General features: G+C 49.8%; 1 protein-coding gene across 1 annotated transcript; it reads right to left on the reverse strand.

Moving 5' to 3' along the window:
• Window positions 1-11,170: 11,170 nt before the first annotated feature.
• On the reverse strand, window positions 11,171-16,498 carry Zfp36l1 (ZFP36 ring finger protein like 1). The gene is made up of 2 exons (XM_036206524.1): window positions 15,945-16,498; window positions 11,171-13,685 (listed from the first exon to the last, which is right to left on the reverse strand). Exons 1-2 carry the CDS (start codon window positions 15,999-16,001, stop codon window positions 12,726-12,728), a joined length of 1,017 nt encoding a protein of 338 aa, XP_036062417.1. The 5' UTR covers window positions 16,002-16,498; the 3' UTR covers window positions 11,171-12,725.
• Window positions 16,499-18,533: the final 2,035 nt, after the last annotated feature.

Below are 18,533 nucleotides of genomic sequence, written 5' to 3' on the forward strand. Positions count from 1 at the left end.
ATTTCTCACAGAAAATAAAACAGATTCATTCAGACTCCCAGAGTGCCTGGGCGGGGGGGGGGGGGGGGGGGGGGGGGGGGGGAAGAGTGGAGAGACTCCATTTATAAAGTGTACTTTAAACAGAAAACATATATAGTAGGCTGACCATATTCTTGAGTTCTGAATCTTCAGATTCAACCGATTGCGTATGGAAAATATTTTTTAATTGCCTCTATACTGAACATGAACAGACCCTTTTTGTCGTGACTCCCAAAACAACAGAATGTAACAACTATTTACTTAGCATGTGTGTTGTATTTGGAATTGGAAGTCATCTTGAGAATATTTAAAGTATGAAAGAGAAGGCTGGAAATAGAGGTCAGCCAGTGGCCAACTGCTTGCCTAGCACACAATGGTTCAGGGTTCAATCCCCTGTAAACACACACACACACACACACACACACACACACACACACACACACACACAGAATCAATGAATGAATAAAAATCTATAAGAGGATGGTGTTAGCTACGTGAGCATTTTCGGGTTTTGGTACCCACAACCAGGGGGCAGGAGAAATCCTTAACTGTTCATTTATACCTGGGTTGAAAAAATAGATATTCATTGCTAATTTTTAAATAGTCGATTTTTTTCCAGGCATGGTGGCCCATACCTTTAATCAAAGCATTCGGGAGGCAGAATTAGGTGGATCTCTGTAAGTTTGAAGCCAGCCTGGTCTACATAATGAGCTCCAGGAGAGCCAGGGCTCTCTCAAAACAAACAAAAAATAGTCTATTTTCTTAAGTCTAGTTTGTAGTCCTTATACTTTGCTATAAAGAATACAGTAATTTGTTTGCACTTGTTTTTACTGTTTGCTTCCCAAGGCTACTCGGTTTTTTGTTTTGTTTTATTTTGTTTTTCTGTTTTAACAGGCCTAGAACCCCTAATAAAAGAGAGTTGAGCAAACAGTTTGAGAACAGAGGGGTGAGCGCAAACACGGAGTGCTTGAATCATAAAGTCGTCTGACCGGAAAGGGCAGGAAGACAACTCAATCCAAAACTCCTCTCACAAATGAAGCAATTGAGACCCAAAGAGCTGGAGTGACTCACTCAAGGACCCAGGGCCATCAAGAGGCCACAGACCCCATTCCTTGTGCATGCTCTACAACTCATGAACTTACAATCACTGCAGCTCACGCAAACGTCCCTGGCTAGACATTTAAACGGGCCAAACCCCTGCAAAGGATGAGTTCCTACTGAAGCCTCAGCTAATGGTAAAACATCATTCATCCCGTGTTTGCTGAGGGTCTTCTGCTCAGTGCTGTCTCTGCGGGGGAGGCAGAGCAGTCAAAGAACCCCAGACACCTGCCTCCCTCAAAGGTGCTGCCTTGTTTCAGTAAGATGACAGAAGAGTGAAGGATGAACGCTGCACTTTCAAACATATTAAAATACTGTAGCTGGGCGGTGGTGGCTCACACCTATAATCCCAGCACTCGGGAGGCAGAGGCAGGTGGATCTCTGTGAGTTCGAGGCCAGCCTGGTCTACAGAGCGAGATCCAGGACAGGCTCCAAAGCTACAGAGAAACCCTGTCTTGAAAAACCAAAACCAAAAACAAAAAAACCATAAAATACTGTGTGTTCTGTAGCAATAAATAGTATAATATGTATATAGTATTATACATTATACATAGATATTTATTATTATACACAATAAATGCATATCAGAATATATATTAAATATGTAAAAACAGTATAAATATAATATTGAAATACTGTGAAAGTCCTGTATGACAGTGAAGAGGGGAGGCTGCTTTGGGCAGATACTGGGAAATCATTCTGCAGAACCCCTGCCTGGACTGGAGTGCTGGCTAGCACCTCGAATTTGTTTAACAATCACCAACAAGAGGAGCAACAGGCTGCCTCTGACCGCCAGCCTGTTAAAAAGATCTTCTGTAGACCGAACAGCATTCTATCTCCCTGAGGTTTTAGCCTTCAATAACTTATACTTCAAATGTCAGAGCACCCAGTCAGTTCCTAGACAGGATATTCAAATGCACCTAAAAATAAGGCACTGGGCTTCAGTGTTTTAATTTGAAATAGCATGTCTGGGAAAATACAACATGCCAAGGGGATGACTTACATGTTCTCAGTCAACATACAGTTCATAAAAGGGATTCAAACCACCACTTCAAAGGATGTGCACACAGCCGACTTCTAGAATCTCTGACTCTATGTGAGTCAACTGACATCAGTGGGTCACACCAACTCCCTTCCGTCTATAACTCAGGATTTTATAACGCCCACACAGCTGGCTTCCTGCCTCTCAGTGCAGGCAAAGGAAATTCGGCTTTTCCAAAGAGGAAAATCTGTGTATTTTGCTTTCTAAGATATTCGTGGAATCATTGAAATGTTCTTTTTTGGTTCAACCCTAGTCTTTTATAGACAAGAGCAAGGAGGCCTGAAAATAGGACATTGTTGTGGGATAGTTGTCCACTGTGTGAAGACATATTACTGTGATTGGTTTAATAAAGAGCTGAACAGCCAATAGCTAGGCAGGAGGCCTAGGCGGGACTTCCAGGTGTAGTAGAATGTAGATTAATAAGAATATGGGTTGATTTAAGTTATAAGAGCTAGTGGGACAAGCCTAAGCTAAGCTTAGACAAGCTTTCGTAATTAATAAAAAGTCTCCATTTTTGGTTGTGAGCCTAGCCTTTAACAGCTGAGCTATCCCTCCAGCCCCTCCTGAATGCTTAAGGGAAGCTCCTCATCTGTGAATCCAGCATATTGGGAGTTAACTGCTTAGATGCAAGATTGTAAAACATCAGGGGGCGGTTCAGATTTAGCTCAATGGTAGAGGGCTTGCCTAGAAGGCCTCAGCTTAAAAAAAACAAAACAACAAAAAAAAACATCAGAAGCGAACTTCTGCCAACCGGGGTTCCCCCATTGTGCTGTAAGTCTGTATTTAAGACCTCCTCCCTCCTTCAATAACTGACGTTCGACATTCAAAAAAAAAAAAAAAAAAAAGAAGAAGAAGAAGAGGGGGTCAAGATCATGATGGGGAAACCCACAGAGACAGCTGACCGGAGCTAGTTGGAGCTCACTGACTCTGGACTGACAGCTCAGGAACCTACATGGGACCGAACTAGGCCCGCTGAATGTGGATGACAGTTGTGTGACTTGATCTGTTTGTGGGGTCCCTAGCAGCATGACCAGGACTTATCCCAGATGCATGAACTGGCTTTTTGGAGCCCATTCCCTGTGGTGGGATACCTTGCTCAGCCTTCATACAATGGAGAGGGGCTAGGCTCTCCTTCAACTTGGTATGCCAGACTTTGTTAACTACCATGGGAGGCCTTACCCACTCTGAGGAGTGGATGGGGGCAGAGTGGGAGGGAGGTGAGGAGGCAGGAGAAGGGGAGGGAGGGGGAACTGGAGTTGGTATGTAAAATGGAAAAAAATTAATAAATAAACATATTTAATAAAAAAATAATAAGTCTCCATGCTGTTATTTGGGAGCTGGTGGCCCAAAGAAAAATCCAACTACAGGAAGTGACCATCCAGGACCCAATGTGGTTCCTTCCCTGCATGCCCCAAACCAGAGTGTGCATGGTTCAATAGGTATAACCCTGTGTAACCCCCAGATTTGCCTCTATATGGGGGTGGGTCTCCAACTTTCCAGGGGTACTTAGCACACGCATGTGAAGAGAAATCCCAGCTCCCTGGCCCTTTCTCATTGGGACCAAAATAGTGTAAAACTTCCTAGAACACATACCGCTCCCTGAAGGAAGTCCCGGGTGAGCTGAGTGTGCATTGTTTCTACCATAGATACTACCTTCTGTAACAAGAGGTAGCTTCTGCTCCCAACCCCAATGGAAGATGCTGCAGGATGAGAGAGAAGCAGGGGTCAAAGGCCACACAGATACCAAAAATATTTCTGCTTTGCCTGAGCCCATAAATCTGACTGACCAATTGCTCGGCTGTCCCCATGCCTCCAATCACACCTCATCTGGATCGAGGGTAGTCAAGAAAAAAAATGAAGAAAGAGGCTTGAGGAAACAGGACTTCTTTCATCAATTACCAAGCCAGAGCCCTGTCATCCCTGCCCCAGCTAGCAGCCAAGGGGGTGAGGGATAGGGGAGACCTGAGTGGTGGCTTTGGTGGCTGGGCTGACACAAGGGGAAACTCCTTCCTCTTCCATCCCTGAGGGGTGCTGTTGGAGGGAGCCCTAAGAACCTGACCTTTCTCCCCGTCTCACCCCAGGACTAGCAAGGACAGCTTCTCTTGGTGGAGGAAGACTGTGGGAACTCAGTTTAATAATTATGAACCGTATCTTCCAGAAGGGCACCAGAAGAGAAGACATTAGCTCCATCAGGGAAGCTCCTGAGTTTGAGAGAGCCCATGACACTGGTGGCAGATGAGAGGGATCATGATCAGCTTCCAGATCATTCCTCAGGCCAGACAACATCCTCCTGAGAAAGAAAATATGGCACCACCCCCCACTACACACACCACAGTTCAGCTGAGACGTAAGTTTGGCTTTCTGTGGACCACTACTCCTGACACAGCGGCCATCACCGTATCACACTTCAGTGTTCCCATTTGCCAAAGAAGCTGAAATCAAGGCCAGCTTCTACTCACTGCACAGCCTCCTGGACTAGAGAGACTCCTCAGGTGGGATGGAGGGGTCAGGAAAGGGTGAGTGGAGAGAAGAGACTCCATGACATGTCTCCTCTACCATGTGGGGACTGAGCGCCTGGGCGTGAACAGACTGGTGGCATATAGGTGTGCAACTGGAAATACTGATATCCCTGAGCTTGACTTCCCCCCTCTGGAAATGAGGCAAATGCTAAAAGTATTCAAAGATGCTATCAAACATAACCACAGGAAGAAAGGCCAAGTGGACACTGAGCCTGCAGAGAAAGTCCCCACTGTGCTGGCACCTGTTCCTTTAAGTATGTAAATTTTAATGAATTGCCTACAGCACACGTACCACCTGGGAGTTCGGTGCAGGAAGTCCAGTGGATGAGCCGGGATCTGAACTCTCCTGAATCCCTGAAGGATGGCACTGTCCTGGGACTGCATGCATGCACACGCCCGCATTCCACATTTACCCCGTCTGAGACCTTCTCTTTTCCAGAGTGCATCCCTCCATCCTATCTGCTCTTCATGACAGTTCTGTCATGGGGCCAAGGTAAATATGCTTCCCATCTCAGAGAGATTAAATCACTTGCCCAAGGCCATCAACGGGGTCACAAATCCAGGACTGCCTGGCTCTGTGGAACGAGAGTAAGACAAGTGGTATGCCCAAGGTACAAGATTTAAGGAGCCACTCACTAGCACAACCCCAAGTGGGAACACCTTCTGTTCTTCTGTGCTATCTGTCCCCAGGCCCTGGACCCTTCCCCAAGCACTGAGGTTGAGTCTTGTGACACACTCCACAGAAGGAGTCAGGCCTGTAAGAGCCCATCTCTGAGCCTTGCAGTGGCTGGTCTAGCAGCTAAGCTAGGTATCTGTCTCAGGATCCAGCTGCAAAGGATGGAAGAGGTGATGGGATTGAATCATCTCAGAAGGCAATTCCGGGAGGGGAGAGTGTGTGTGAAGTTGCGTGAACCTTTAAGCCTGAGGGCCGGAGAAGACAGATCCAAGTCCTACCTAAGCCAGGTAGACTCCTAAGACCCCACAGCCTCACCTGTCCTTGGAAAGAACTGGTCAAGCGCTGCAGGCAAGCAGCCCATATGGATGACCCCCAAAACAATGGCTCCTCAATGCTGGCTCACCCAAGAATGAAAGCTCTCCTCTCCTTACCTCTAGCTTGGCCTCCTTTTGGCCCTCCAATGAATCATGAGAGGTACCAAGTAGCTACAAGAGATTTGTTTTGAATCTGCCAAGAGGAAAATTCATTTCAGCTGATTGCATTTACTAGTCAGCTCACTTGCCCCCACAATGCTGTCAAAGTTCCTATAGAAGCAATACAAGACGGGGAGGAGGGATTCAAACCCCTCCCAAGCCAGGTCACTCTCCTACTCTGAACCATTCCTCCCCCACCACAAAAGGAGAACCACAGAGCTACCGACATTTTGCGGTTGTTGCTGTTACAGAAACAACCACAAGTTATTAGTTTCCTATAGCTGGGCACTGAATTTGTTTATTTCCTTGTGTATACTATTTAACACTCACACCAAGCTTACAGGTTTTTTTGTTTTGAAGTATAACTTCTTTTTAGATTTCTTTTACTTTGTGTGTATGAAGGTTTTGCCTACATGCAGGTATGCATCTTGTGCCCATCTATTGGACCCCCCAGAACTGGGGTTACAGATGGCTATGAGCTACCACGGGGTAGTTGTCACCAGTTTCGAAGTTGATAGAAATGAACTCATACTACAGCATGCACTTCACTTTCTTTCCTTTTTTTTACCATGGGGTCTCTTGCAGCCCATGCTGACCTGCAACTTGTTACCTATCCAAGGATGGGATTACAAGTGTGTGGTTTCTGCAGGGCTGGGAGGCAAACCCAGGACTTCATACATGCTCAGCTAGCACTGTACATGTGTCTGATTTCCTTCCCCAACTCCGTGCAACACATCTGATAATGTGGTGCATTATCCTTTGCTCTTTTACACACCTACATGGTATCCTATAGTGTGATTTTACAGTTTGGTGGTCCATTGAAGCAGGGCTGATTAACAGCATCATCATCATGATCACCTTATTTTGCAGACGCAGTAAACTGGGGCCTAAGTTGCTTTCTAACCGTGTAGCTTAAGGTCACAGACTGACACTGGGACTGAATTGAACCCAGGTTCCTTTGACTCCAGAAGTACTTCCCTTTGCAGTTCTGGGAACAGGAGGAATGAAGTCTGTCCCCTGTGGTCATGCTCTTGCTTCCTGAAGTATGTCTGGGAGCAAGAAATAGATCTAGCTCCAGGTGGAGAGAAAACGGCTTTAGGTTTGGCGATTGCCAATATTTATTTTTGTTGCATTACAAGCTGATAGCACAGGTATGGCCGTCACTCACAGCCCTGTACCTTGAGACCAAGGCTTTGCCAACATTTCACAACAAGTACAAACAGCCTACACAAGGAAGAGATATACCCTCGTCCACTGATCAGCCACAACTCACAGGCAACCCTCTGCTCTGGCTCCCCAGAGAGTGATTTCTCAGGTAGGCACTCAGATGTGCCGTTTGGATCCCCTGCAGAAAACATTGCAGACCCTAGGGCCAGGTTTCTCTGTAACCCAAGCATTACCCATCAAAGGGTGGAGCCCCCCAGAGCTGCCCTGACTTCAAGATCAAGCCAAGGTATTTGTCCTCTTCCTAGATCTCTCTGAACCTGCAGGCCTCGCTTGCTCGCTCGCTCGCTCGCTCGCTGGTCAGGACCATCGGCAAGGCAGCCACAGGTCAGCAGGAGCCCTGCTGCCCTCCCTGCCACTTCACCCCCTGAACTCAGGCAGCATTCCAGTCAGTCCAGCCAGACATGATTAAATGCTTGGCTACATGCAGGGGTTGGAGACCCCGGGGGGAAGAAGGGCTCAGAGCCAACTCCCTGAGGCACCCAGGGCACCCTTTGGTCTGTTGATCATTAACAGAAGCCACCTCACAGCAGACAGAAAGGGGAAAGTCCAAGGGGATGGCCTGCTCCCTCTTCCCAGCACCCTCCTCCGAACATGCCAATCCAGAGCTTCACGGGCCATGAGCTCATGACCCTGGGGGAAGGTGTGTGCAGAATCATCCAATCCAGCTGGTGCCTTTCAGCTTCTGCAGATCACCGCCAAGGGTGAGGGAGACAGCAACCTGACCCTGGGAGATCTGTAGTTACTGTGTGCCAGGAACTATGTCCAATGGCCTCAGTGTGCCAGCCTATGATACTCCACAGGACAGTGGTAAAATGCCATGATGTTGCTATTGGGCTAATGGGTTCAAGTCCTGAGACTTTCTCACTGTATGGCAAATTGATAAGCTCCCCTGTGTCTCACTTCTTCCATGTAAAGTGGGAGTGCTATGTATGCTGGTCAGTTTGTCAACTTGATACAACCTAGACTCAGGAAAGGAGTCTCAGCAAGGGATTGTCTAGATCGGTTGGCTTCTGGGCATCTCTCTGAGGGACTGTCTGGATTACCTTAACTGATACCGGAAGACCCAGGCTGAAAGAGAGAGGGAGGCCCCATTCCCTGGTTTGGGGTCCTGGACAGTGGAGAGTACACTAGCTGAGCACTAGCATGCATGTACCAGTGTTTTAAGTACCCGCTGTCTTGACTTTGCTGCTGCCATGGACTATAACCCAGAACCGTGAGCTAAAACACACCTTATCTCCCTAAACTGCCTTTTCATCAGGGTTTCTTAGCCCAGCAACAGAAAGGAACTTCCTCCACGGCATCATTATGAGCACCGGAGTTAGTACACTGAGGTCTTCAAATATACTACCTGGTGTCCTTGGAAACTGCTGCTACTCAGTGTTCCCTCAGTCTTCACAGTAACCCCTTGAGACAGGTTGTCCAGCCTGCAGAGATGCCTCAGTGGGTAAAGGGGCTTGCGGTCAAGCCCATGAACTGAACTCAGTCAGAAAGACCCACGTGGTGGAAGGAAAGAGCCAGCTCCCACCAGTCATCTGACATCCCTGTACATGTTGAGGCCTATTTAAAAAAAAAAAAAAAGAAAGAAAGAAAGAAAGAAAGAAAGAAAGAAAGGCCAGGTGTGGTGACACATCCATTAATCCCAGGGAGGCAGAGGCAGGCCGGGCCAGCCCGATTTACAAGTGAGTTCCAAGACAGCTAGGGCTGCACAGAGAAACAATGTCTTGAAAAACAACACCAAGAGACAGGTCCGTTCCTACTTGGTGCCATGGCCCATCTTTCTTGCCATGTCACATGCACAAACCTATCCCCTGAAATGCCTGGGGATTTGTGACCCAGTTATTGGCAAAACTCAGAGCAACCCTGATCTCTGAGGCCCGGTGGGCCCCTACCCTCCTTCTGATGAGGAGGCATCAAGACCAGGCAAAGGTTAGTGACCCAAGGAGCTCATGGCTTTGAGTTGCTCCAAAGGATGGCCAGCAGAGCAGCCCTGAGGCCTTGCCCAGCAAAGCAAGTCTTGTACAAGTCACACAAAGATAGTCCAGGGTCCTAGGCAGGGCTAGGGAAGAAGACCTGGTACCCAGGCAAAGCAGGAGCAAGTCTTTGGGTCCATGTACCCCCTTGTGTGGGCCTTATCTTCAGCCCTCACTGCAGGTATCCTCCCCGCTGCCAACTGCGGAAATCACATTTCCTGGATCTCCTGGTAGCCTAGTGGTTAGGGGGCACTGCCAAGGCCCTTTCTAATATGCTGGGAAAATACTGGGGCTATAAGGGCTCTTGCTTCCTTCCCTAAATAGTTTCAGACTCTACCAGTTTGGATCTAGATAGTAGGAAATCGGGCTAGCGGCCTGGACAAACCTGAGTTCCTCATGGAGACACTTAGATGGGATATGGATGGGGCTAGGGTCTACAAACAGCCAGTTTTCTTGGGTGACATGGAGCCTCCCTTTGCCTTTCCACCCTTCCAGGGCCTCCTGGATTCAACGCCCATCTTTGTTATCTAACTCTGGAGACCGACTTCAAAGAAGGATGTTCAGGGTGGATGTGAGACCCCCCTCTGAACCCATCTTGCAACATCGTGAAAAGAGTTAGTTAGGCTGTGTACAGAGAATGAACTCAAGATGAATGACTATATGTCTTTGCTTTTAGTCAAAATGGAAAATCACCACCCAAATACACAGACACAGACACAGACACCCCTTAGTGCTCTTTTTTTTTTTTTTTTTTTTTTTTTCCAGAGCTGAGGACCAAACCCAGGGCCTTGTGCTTGCTAGGCACTCTAGTACTGAGCTAAATTCCCAAACCCCCTTAATGCTCCTCTTAAGGATTACGAGGCCTGGGTTAATTCAGATCCCAGGCTCAAGGACTGCGTTTTTCCTTCTTGTATCATCAGGCCCTGCCCTGGGAAAGGAAATGGTCCCCATACTTCTGTCTCACCCCTGACACTCAGTAATTTCTTCTAGGAAGGTGACTTGTCCAGATACTGTCCCTTCAGTATTGGACAGTGTCTGCAGCAGATCTATGTATGTGGAGGCCAGTGGCCTGAAGGCGGAGACTGTTCAACCTCAAAACTTACTGTGAGGAGCCAGTGACTCAAATATCATCTCTACCTATCCAAGACTCAATCCTCCCAGACCTGACTTGACAAAGACCCAACTCCTTTCTCACAAGTGAAGAATCACCTTCCAGTGGTTATCTGATCCCAGCTGGATTTCTCATGATCTTCCTCGATCTTGTTCAGCGAACCCTACACAGCAAATCCTGTATCACTATAACCCGCCTGGCTGGATTTCTAACCAAGGAGACCCTAACCACCTACCTATTTTTCATGGCACCTGAGGTAAGTACTACAACGGTTGGAACTGTTGACTTCCTGTTAGTCTACATTAATCCCATCTTCCCTTTACAGCCCTCCAGTCAGATCCAGGTGCAGACTGCCCTTTCGCATCCTTTACGGTTCCTCTCCAGGTATGCAAGTCCTTCCTCACACCCCTTCAGGGAGGTACCGAGAGCCTAGGCCCTTGCTTATTGCCTACCAGAGCATCCAATCCAGGCCTGTCAGTGTGGCCTGGGTTACATCCCCTTTATCAGCAGCTCCCTGACCATCCCCCAACAGAAGACCGCAGGGAAAACTGGAAGTACCTGGATAACAGCTCCCAAAGTAGCCAAGGCCACACAGGTGAGCAAGGTTACTCCCGACTTGCTCTCTGCAGGCTTCTTCGCCAAAAAAAACCCACCACCTCCACCCCACCCAGCATCCATACCCAGAGCTCTGGGCTTTAAGGATGAAAGACCAGCCACCGCACTGCCCACCCTCCATTGAGCATCAGACACGAGGGAAAAGTCTATAGACGAATAATTTCTTGAAAAACGGGGTTTATTGATTTTTAAACTGCAAATAGTCGTTACAAAAAGTTTTTTTTTCTTTTAAATAAATTCACACAAAGAAAGAGAAATAGAAAGCGACGGTAGTGACCAGCAAGAGGATAATAATTACATTCATCTTTATGTGTGTGCGCCAGTTGTTTACGTTAGCATTGGAAAACTCCAACCTGGAATCCAGAACCTCGAATCTGCGAGCGGAATGTCTTGATATGGGCACATGAAGTCAAAGGGTTTCTTTTTTTTTGTTTTCCCTTTTAGAAGCTATACAGAAAAGGTGGTTTCCTTCTGTACTGTCCCAGAACTGGTACATACATTCTCAGTCCTACCTGTGAAAGGCCTAAGGAGAAGAGACTCAATTTGCAGTCCAACACAAAGGGGAGAATTTCTAAAATAAATAATCCAACAGTTTTTTGCATTTTTTTAAATTAATTTTTCATTTTTTTAAAATAAAATAACCAAAAAAAAGTGTAAAGTTACAAAAATGTTGTTGAAGAATAATATATTAAAACTGTGGAAAAAGGAAAGACACGTCACAAAATTTTAAGATTAATATGAAGATCATAATTTAACATAAAAGAATATATTCTATGGATTTGTCATCCCGATAAATATGAACAAAATTAACAAAAAAAAAGCATAGTTTGGCAATAAATACGTTTTGATAAGTTAAATAAGCTTTTTTATATTGATGTGCAGTGACAAGCAAAATTTTGCTCTCCAATTTCTGAAAGTTAGGTGAAGTTTAAACCCAGGGAAAAAAGCACGGCGTGAGGGCTCTAAGGTAGACCTAAGGTATTCTAGAGCAAAATCCATTAAAGCTACTTCTACAGGAAATCGTTTTACACAGATATTGTATGTGGAATGAATACCATTAACTGCTCACCCCTTACATGTTTTTTTTTCCTTAGCTTTTCTCTCATTTTGTTATCGTTTTTAAGATGTCACATATGAATTGGGGAACTTTAGCACCAAAATCAAGTCTCTCATAGTCCATCTAGTTTCCCCCGTCCTCCCCACAAAAATAAAAAAGAAAAGAAAAAAGAAAAAATTAAATCACCAAGTCCTACTTATGTCAAACCTTCATCCAGCTAGTTCAACCTTCCTCCCTGAAGACCTACACAACCCGGGCAAGATTAGTCAACAGGGGTTCGGGCTGGGAAGAAAAAAGGTTTTGAATGTCAAAATAGGTTTCCCCCAAACCCCAAGTCCAGCAACAACTCTTCTCTGAGGGAGGCGGGTGACTACAAGGAAGAAGTGTGCGGGAGACTGAAAGGAAGGTGCACTTGTGTTGCCAGCTGGGGGCGCTGCTGGTTGCGGGTCACCCCCCCCAACCCACGGGCAGAGGCTCTGGGAGGCCCACGGGTGCCCCCTGGCGTTGAAGAGGTAATGTAGTCACAGTGACGAAGTTAGGTAACAAGGCACTAAGTTGCTTCTGTAAACGGTTACTGCTTTTTCTTTTGTGATTTGGCACTTAAGGCTTAAGCCGGGAAGAAAAAAAAAAAAAAGGCATCTACTGACAAATATGGGACTCTGTTATGCGTGGTTAAGTGGGCCATGAAATGGAGGGAGGGGGGGTTTCAAGCCAGAAGAAGCTACCAACAAATTGACTTGTCCTTATGTTGGGGAGGGGTGGGGGGGGGGGCAACATACCAAGGTTCTGGGGAAGGGGTTGAGCTTAAATGTATCAATGTAGGGACTGAGGGGGAACTTCGGGGGTGGGAAGGCGAAGGTAGGGGATAGGGTGCGGGGTGGAGGGGTGGAGGAGGTAGGGTGTCCCTCCCTACCCTGGCTTAGTCGTCTGAGATGGAGAGTCTGCTGAAAATGGGCAGGCGTCTTGAGTTGTCCAAGGTAGGGGAATCTGAGCCGCTGTGGCTGCTGCTGGAGCTGCTCAGGTAGCCCTCCTGGTCCGAGAGAGAATCCTGAGGGCTCGGGGGAGAGTCAAACATGTGAGGGGACTCGGACATGGGCCGGAAGAGGAAGGTGGTGGGGGAGCCTCCCCCGGGCAGCCCCATGCTAGGAGCAAAGAGGCTCGCCAGTTCCTGGCTGGAAAAGGCGAAGGGGTTATTGGTGCCATCGGGCAGGGTAGGTGAGCCCAGGAGGTCATCCGCGCTCAGGATGGGGGGTGGGGTGATGGACGTGGGGCTGTCCAGCAGCCCTGTGGCAGCGGCGGTGGCAGCGGCACTAGGAAATCCAGCAAAGCTAAAGCTATGCTGGAGGCGGGGACGGTCAGCGGAGAGGTCCCGGCCCCCGGCCAGGGCGCGGCGCTCCTCGGCGTTGTGAATGAAGTGGCAGCGGGGCCCGTAGGGGCAAAAGCCGATGGTGTGGAAGGTGCGGCACAGCTCCGTCTTGTACTTGGGGTGGCGGGTCAGGCTGCGGAGCTCGTGGATACCGTGCGCGAACTGGCACTTGTCCCCGTACTTACAGGCACCGTTTTCTTCGAAGGGGCGGCACAGCTCCGTCTTGTAGCGGCTGGAGTTGACCTGGCCGCTCCCGGGCTGCTTCTGGGTGGGCAGCAGCCTCTCGCCCCCTTCGGAGAAGGAGCGGTCTCGAAAGCGGCTGTCGCGGGAGCTCAGGGACGGGGCTGGCTCACCCTTCAGGCTGCTGAGAAGTTGATTCTGATGGAACTTGGAGCTGGGCAGAGTGACCGAGTGCCTCCGAGGGAAGCCCCCGCCAGCAGGGGTGCCCACTGCCTTCCTGTCCAGCAGGCAGCCCCCAGCACTGGGAGTGCTGTAGTTGAGCATCTTGTTACCCTGGGGGGTGGAGGGGAGAGAGAAAAGGACCAGTGAGTGGCTGAGGGCACCCACGAGGCCAAGGCATGGTGTCCACAAAGGACAGTACCCCTTCATCAGATAGGTTAGCCTCTCTCTCTAAAGGGAGCCACCTGGGTTTATTTTGGCACTGCTTATGAGAAACCACAAAATCCTGCCCCTGTGTGGGGGGAAAAATTATGTACGCATCCTGCTCCATACTGACCCCTGATATGTAGCTTCATACCCTCTCCAAAATCCAAGTCCTGTTTATACATTCCTCAACTCAGACTATTTCACACAAGACAGTCCTAACTTCTCTCCCCCTAACAGAATCAGGTAAACCCCTGGAAGAAAACTAAATAGGAGCTGAATCCTCCCAGTCAGTCCCTGCTAGCCCCCTCCCCCACAATCTGGCCCCGAACTCTCCTCACTTCCTCTTCCACAACAACCTTTGGCAACAGGTTTTCAAACTACACCTTTCCCCCCTTTGCTTGGAGAGAAGGACGTGCATGGCCCTAAGCCCCAAGCTTCTGGACGAGTACCCGGGAGAGGGGTTTTCCCCACCATTCCCCACCCCCTTCACTGGGAAGATGCCTTTGCACTTGGTCTCTTGGCTGCAAGAAAGGTCTGGATAAGAGCACTGGTGTTTAATCTTGAACTAAAGCTGCAGATGCAAGAGAAAGCGCCAGTTCCCCCCACCCCCACACACCTCGCGGTGAGTGGGGAGGGGGGCTTGAGCAGGGACACAGCGCTGCCAAGCCCCGGTCACCTGCTTAGACTACCTAAGACTTAGAAAGCGTGGGGGGGTGGGAGACTTGAGAGTTATCTCCAGGCCCCTGACACATGTGGGTGTCATTGTGCAAATTCTAAAGTTAGTCCCTTAGGATCAGCAGCGGGGGATCGGGAATCAGTAACCCTGTAACCGCAACCACCCCACCGAGCGGATTACAGGAACCCAGTGGAGAGCCGGTTCCCAACAATGAGGTCCATTTAAAAAGTCCTGCGGGGGGGAGGGGGCAAAAGAAAGAGAAATAGATCAAAGAGCGGGCAGCCAGAGAAGGATGGAGTTGCCCAGGAGCTCAGGCAGCCGCCAGGGCAAATAAGACTTGGGGGAAGTCTTGGAGGAAAAAAGAGCTGAAAATTCAAAGTTTTTGAAGTTGCTTCTCAGCCCCAGCACGCCCCTGCGCCCCAACCCTGCAGCCCCGGGGCTTTGGCAGCTGCACCCACAGAAGCAGCAAGCTAGGAAGAGAAGAACATGACCCGACGTGTTTAAGGGAAGGCAAAAACAGTTCAGCAATTAAAAGTAGCCCAGCAGCTTCATCCTTTCAAAGTGGGGGGGGTTGGGGGGGAGCAGAGTGGGGGGAAAAATTCAACATCCATAGAGTTGTACATTTCAACCGCACTCCGGGAACATCGGGTTTTAAAACTTTTTTTTTTTTTTTTTCCGAAAAGCAGACTGGCAAACTACCCCCCCCCGCCCCCGCCGCGCGCGCGCCCCGTTTAAGGAGGCCCTCTTAAATCCTGACTGGCGGGAACTTGAGTTCTGGCAGCATTTTGTTGCCCCGTTCTTCAATCAGCGAGCTGTAGAGCCCCACAACACAGGTAGGCAGCCACTTTCGGCCTCAAGTTTGCAGCATGACCTACCAGCGCTCTCGCGGAGGAAGCCCAGCCCTGCTGCGGCGGGCACAAACTCCACTACAAACTCGGCTTTGCCTCCATCTCTTTAAACCTTAAATCGGCCCCTTTCCTTGCCGCAATCTCTCTTAAGTTCTCCATGGCAGACAGGGAAATTCTCCCAGGCAAATATCGTTCTGAGATATTACCGCTTTTCCAGAGACCCTAAGCCACAGGCTAGCAAAGTTGTCGGGCAGACTCGAACTCCTCCAGCAGGCACGGAAACCCAGAGCGCACACCGGGAGCCCGCCGAACCCCAGCTCCAGTGGCACACCACGCAGTGAAAGAATCCTTCAGATTGTGTCCCAATCAATCCTAGCCACTCTTCCGCACCCCCGGGCCAGCCCTTGCCCCGCAAACTTGAACCATCGCCCAGAACTTTGCTCCCCGATTCACATGGAACCCCACCTGGGACCTGAAACTCCCGAGTAAGGAGAACATGGCCAAATTCCTTCACCGTGGAGGAACACGCAAACGGTGAAAGCCCTTCACTCGCTCTACGCGGTTTCCCCAGACCCGAACTTTTAGGGTTTCTTTTAAGCACACGAGAAACTTTCGAAAAGCAAAAGCTCCGCCCTACCTTACCTTGCATAAAACTTCGCTCAAGTCGAAGATGGTGGCAGACACGAGGGTGGTGGTCATCGTGGGCGTTCGCACGGGGCAAGGGCTAGGATCTGGTGTGCCGTGAAGGTCCCGGTGCGGGGAAGGCGCAGCCTCCGGCTCTCCGGTCTGGAGTCCCACACGCCTGCTCCCGGCGCCCCTCGCCTTTCTGACTCTCCCGGGCTGCGGCGCGCAAAGCCCAATTTATAAGATTTTGTGGGTTAAGTGTGGGGAGGGGAGGGGGGAGGAGCTTTAAACTTATTTAAATGAAGAAGAGGAGGCGGAAAAAAAAGTTGATTGACACTGAGGTTGAATCAGCCATGCGGTCAGGCCGGAGGGAGGGGTAGAGGGGGAGGAAAGAAACTTTCAAAAGGAAGAGGGGGGAGGGGAGAGGAGGAAAGAAGGCGGAAAAAAAAAAAAAAAAAAAACCACTCGGAGCGGCGCACAACTTTTTTTTCTTAAAGAGGAAAAGTTTCGAGTCCGCGGGCTCCGCTCCGGGGCGCTGGGGGCGCCCCTCCCTCGGGCCGGGCGGGGCGGAGGGGGAGGGGCGCCCACCCTTTGTCAGCCTCGCTGCCCGGCTCTGTGACATCACTCATTCCACCCCCTTCGGAGTTCTAGTTGTTGTGTTGTTGGGGGGGGGGGGGGCTTGTGTGGTGTGTGTGTGTGTGTGTGTGTGTGTGTGTGTGTTTTCGTCGGGCAGGAAGGCGGGCTCGACTTTCTCTTTTTTTTTTTTTTTCTTTTTGCTAGCCGGAGCTGAAGCCGGTCCTGCGCGGGCCAGGGCTGCGGTTTCCATCTTGAGCTGGTGGGTGTCCCTTGAAACTTCTCCAAGTGTCCGCACGACTTACCTTTCCCTGACTTCCCTGTCCACACCGCAAAACGAGCTGGGCGAGGAGTTAAGGAATTCAGGGCACCCCAAATGTTCGAGCCAAGAGCTTTGTTGGTTTCCCACCACCAGTGTGCGGAGGAGTGGGGGCGACCAGGAAAACTTTTTTTTCCCTCCGGGAGAGCCTGGCCTGGCGGGGGCGAGCGCATCAAGATTTAGCGCGCGGCGCGCGTGTACACGCGTGCTGGGCCGGCAGCCGGCGCTCTCCCGGTAGGGTGAGGGGGGCATTGCGAAAAAAGACCACTGCCTGGGCACACCTCGTTTAAGCAGATCTAGATGGGGCGCTTCGTTCACACACATCTGATCTTTAAACTTAGGACAGAAAAACCCAGACTTTCACGGGCGCCTCTTCCTCCGGCTCACAAAAATAAAAGAGCAACGAGTCACTTTCCACGCGCGCTTTGAATCTGGGCTACCTCCTCCACACATCCCCGAATGTTAAAAACAAGAAGAAGAAAAAAAAAGTTACTTTGGTAAGAAGGAAGGTAGAGGTGGGGGGGGAAGCGGCACTTGTAACTTGTTGCTGCTCTCCCGCCCCCACGCGAACGGAACATATGGCTTGTCACGATGCCTTGTTTGGGGGTGCCAAGCGATGGGACCCACGGAACCCAAAGGCCTTCAATGAATTATTCCGCCCTTACAAACCGCGAACTCTGTTTATTTACTATTAGGTTTGGCTGCCTCCCACCCGCACCCGCTCGCGTGCTGGAGTGGAGACCCGGGCGGAAATCGCCGGCCGCGCCGCCCCGGCCTCGCACGTTTCTTCCCAGCACTCGAGGCCGCCGGCTCTGTTATGAAACCGGGTGAGCCGAGTGGCTAGGAGCGAGTTCCATTGCGATGTAATTAGGTCACCCCATTACGGGTACGTTTCTCTGGAAAGGACGGAGCGGGCGGAGCAGAGCGTTCGAGCCGCACCACCCCTTACACACACACACACGCACATTTTTTTTTTAAACTGCATTTATTTATCGCCAACCTCTGGGCAAACCCAGGGAAACTTTCCAAATCACAACTGTTTTAGAAACCGGTGGTTTTTTTTTTTTTTTTTTTTTCAACTTTGCGAAACACGACTTTTGCTGCAGCCCACGAACCTAACGTAATTCCCTGCGGGGTCTCTGCTTGACTCGTCTCCAACCATTTGAGTTGGTGGCCCCCGTTTTTAACCCGGCTACGGCTCCTGACTTTTTCTGCTTGCTGCTGTCCAGCCGCTGGTTGCTTCCCTCCCCCGCTCCCATTTTTCATCTTTTCTTGAAATCTGGCAAGCGCCGGGAAGGGAAATAACTTCCATCCACCTTAATTTAAATCATTCGGATGTGTAGGTTTCTTTTTAAAGGGATGTTTGCTCGATCCCCCTCCCCAGCTCCAAGGGGGTTGGGTGTGTGTGTGTGTGTGTGTGTGTGTGTGTGTGTGCGCGCGCGCGCGCGGATTTCGTGCAGTTTCTCGGTGATGAGGTAATGAGTTCCAGATTTCGGGACAGAACAGGGTGCGTTAAAACCACAAGGTTAGTCTGAGCCCTGATGTGAAGCTATGTCGGCTTTTCATTCCGCACCACCCGCCCGGGCTGCTCTATAAACTCCCTAGTGTTTGCAAAGCTCAGCTGGGGGGACCGGGACCCGGGTGGGGCGGCCTCCCTCCGAGGTGGAGGACAGGGCTTGGGGCACCCCGGGCTGCCTAAATAATTGTTTTTTGGT

Source organism: Onychomys torridus, chromosome 14 (genome assembly GCF_903995425.1).
Source record: "Onychomys torridus chromosome 14, mOncTor1.1, whole genome shotgun sequence".
NCBI classification, from domain to species: domain Eukaryota; kingdom Metazoa; phylum Chordata; class Mammalia; order Rodentia; family Cricetidae; genus Onychomys; species Onychomys torridus.

Bases quoted from the DNA above. Each gene is read 5' to 3' on its own strand.
- Zfp36l1 (XM_036206524.1), bottom strand. From the start codon at position 16,001: ATGACCACCACCCTCGTGTCTGCCACCATCTTCGACTTGAGCGAAGTT. The intron at 13,686-15,944 runs GTAAGGTAGGGC...TCCACCCCCCAG, and splicing joins TGAGCGAAGTTTTATGCAAG to GGTAACAAGATGCTCAACTA.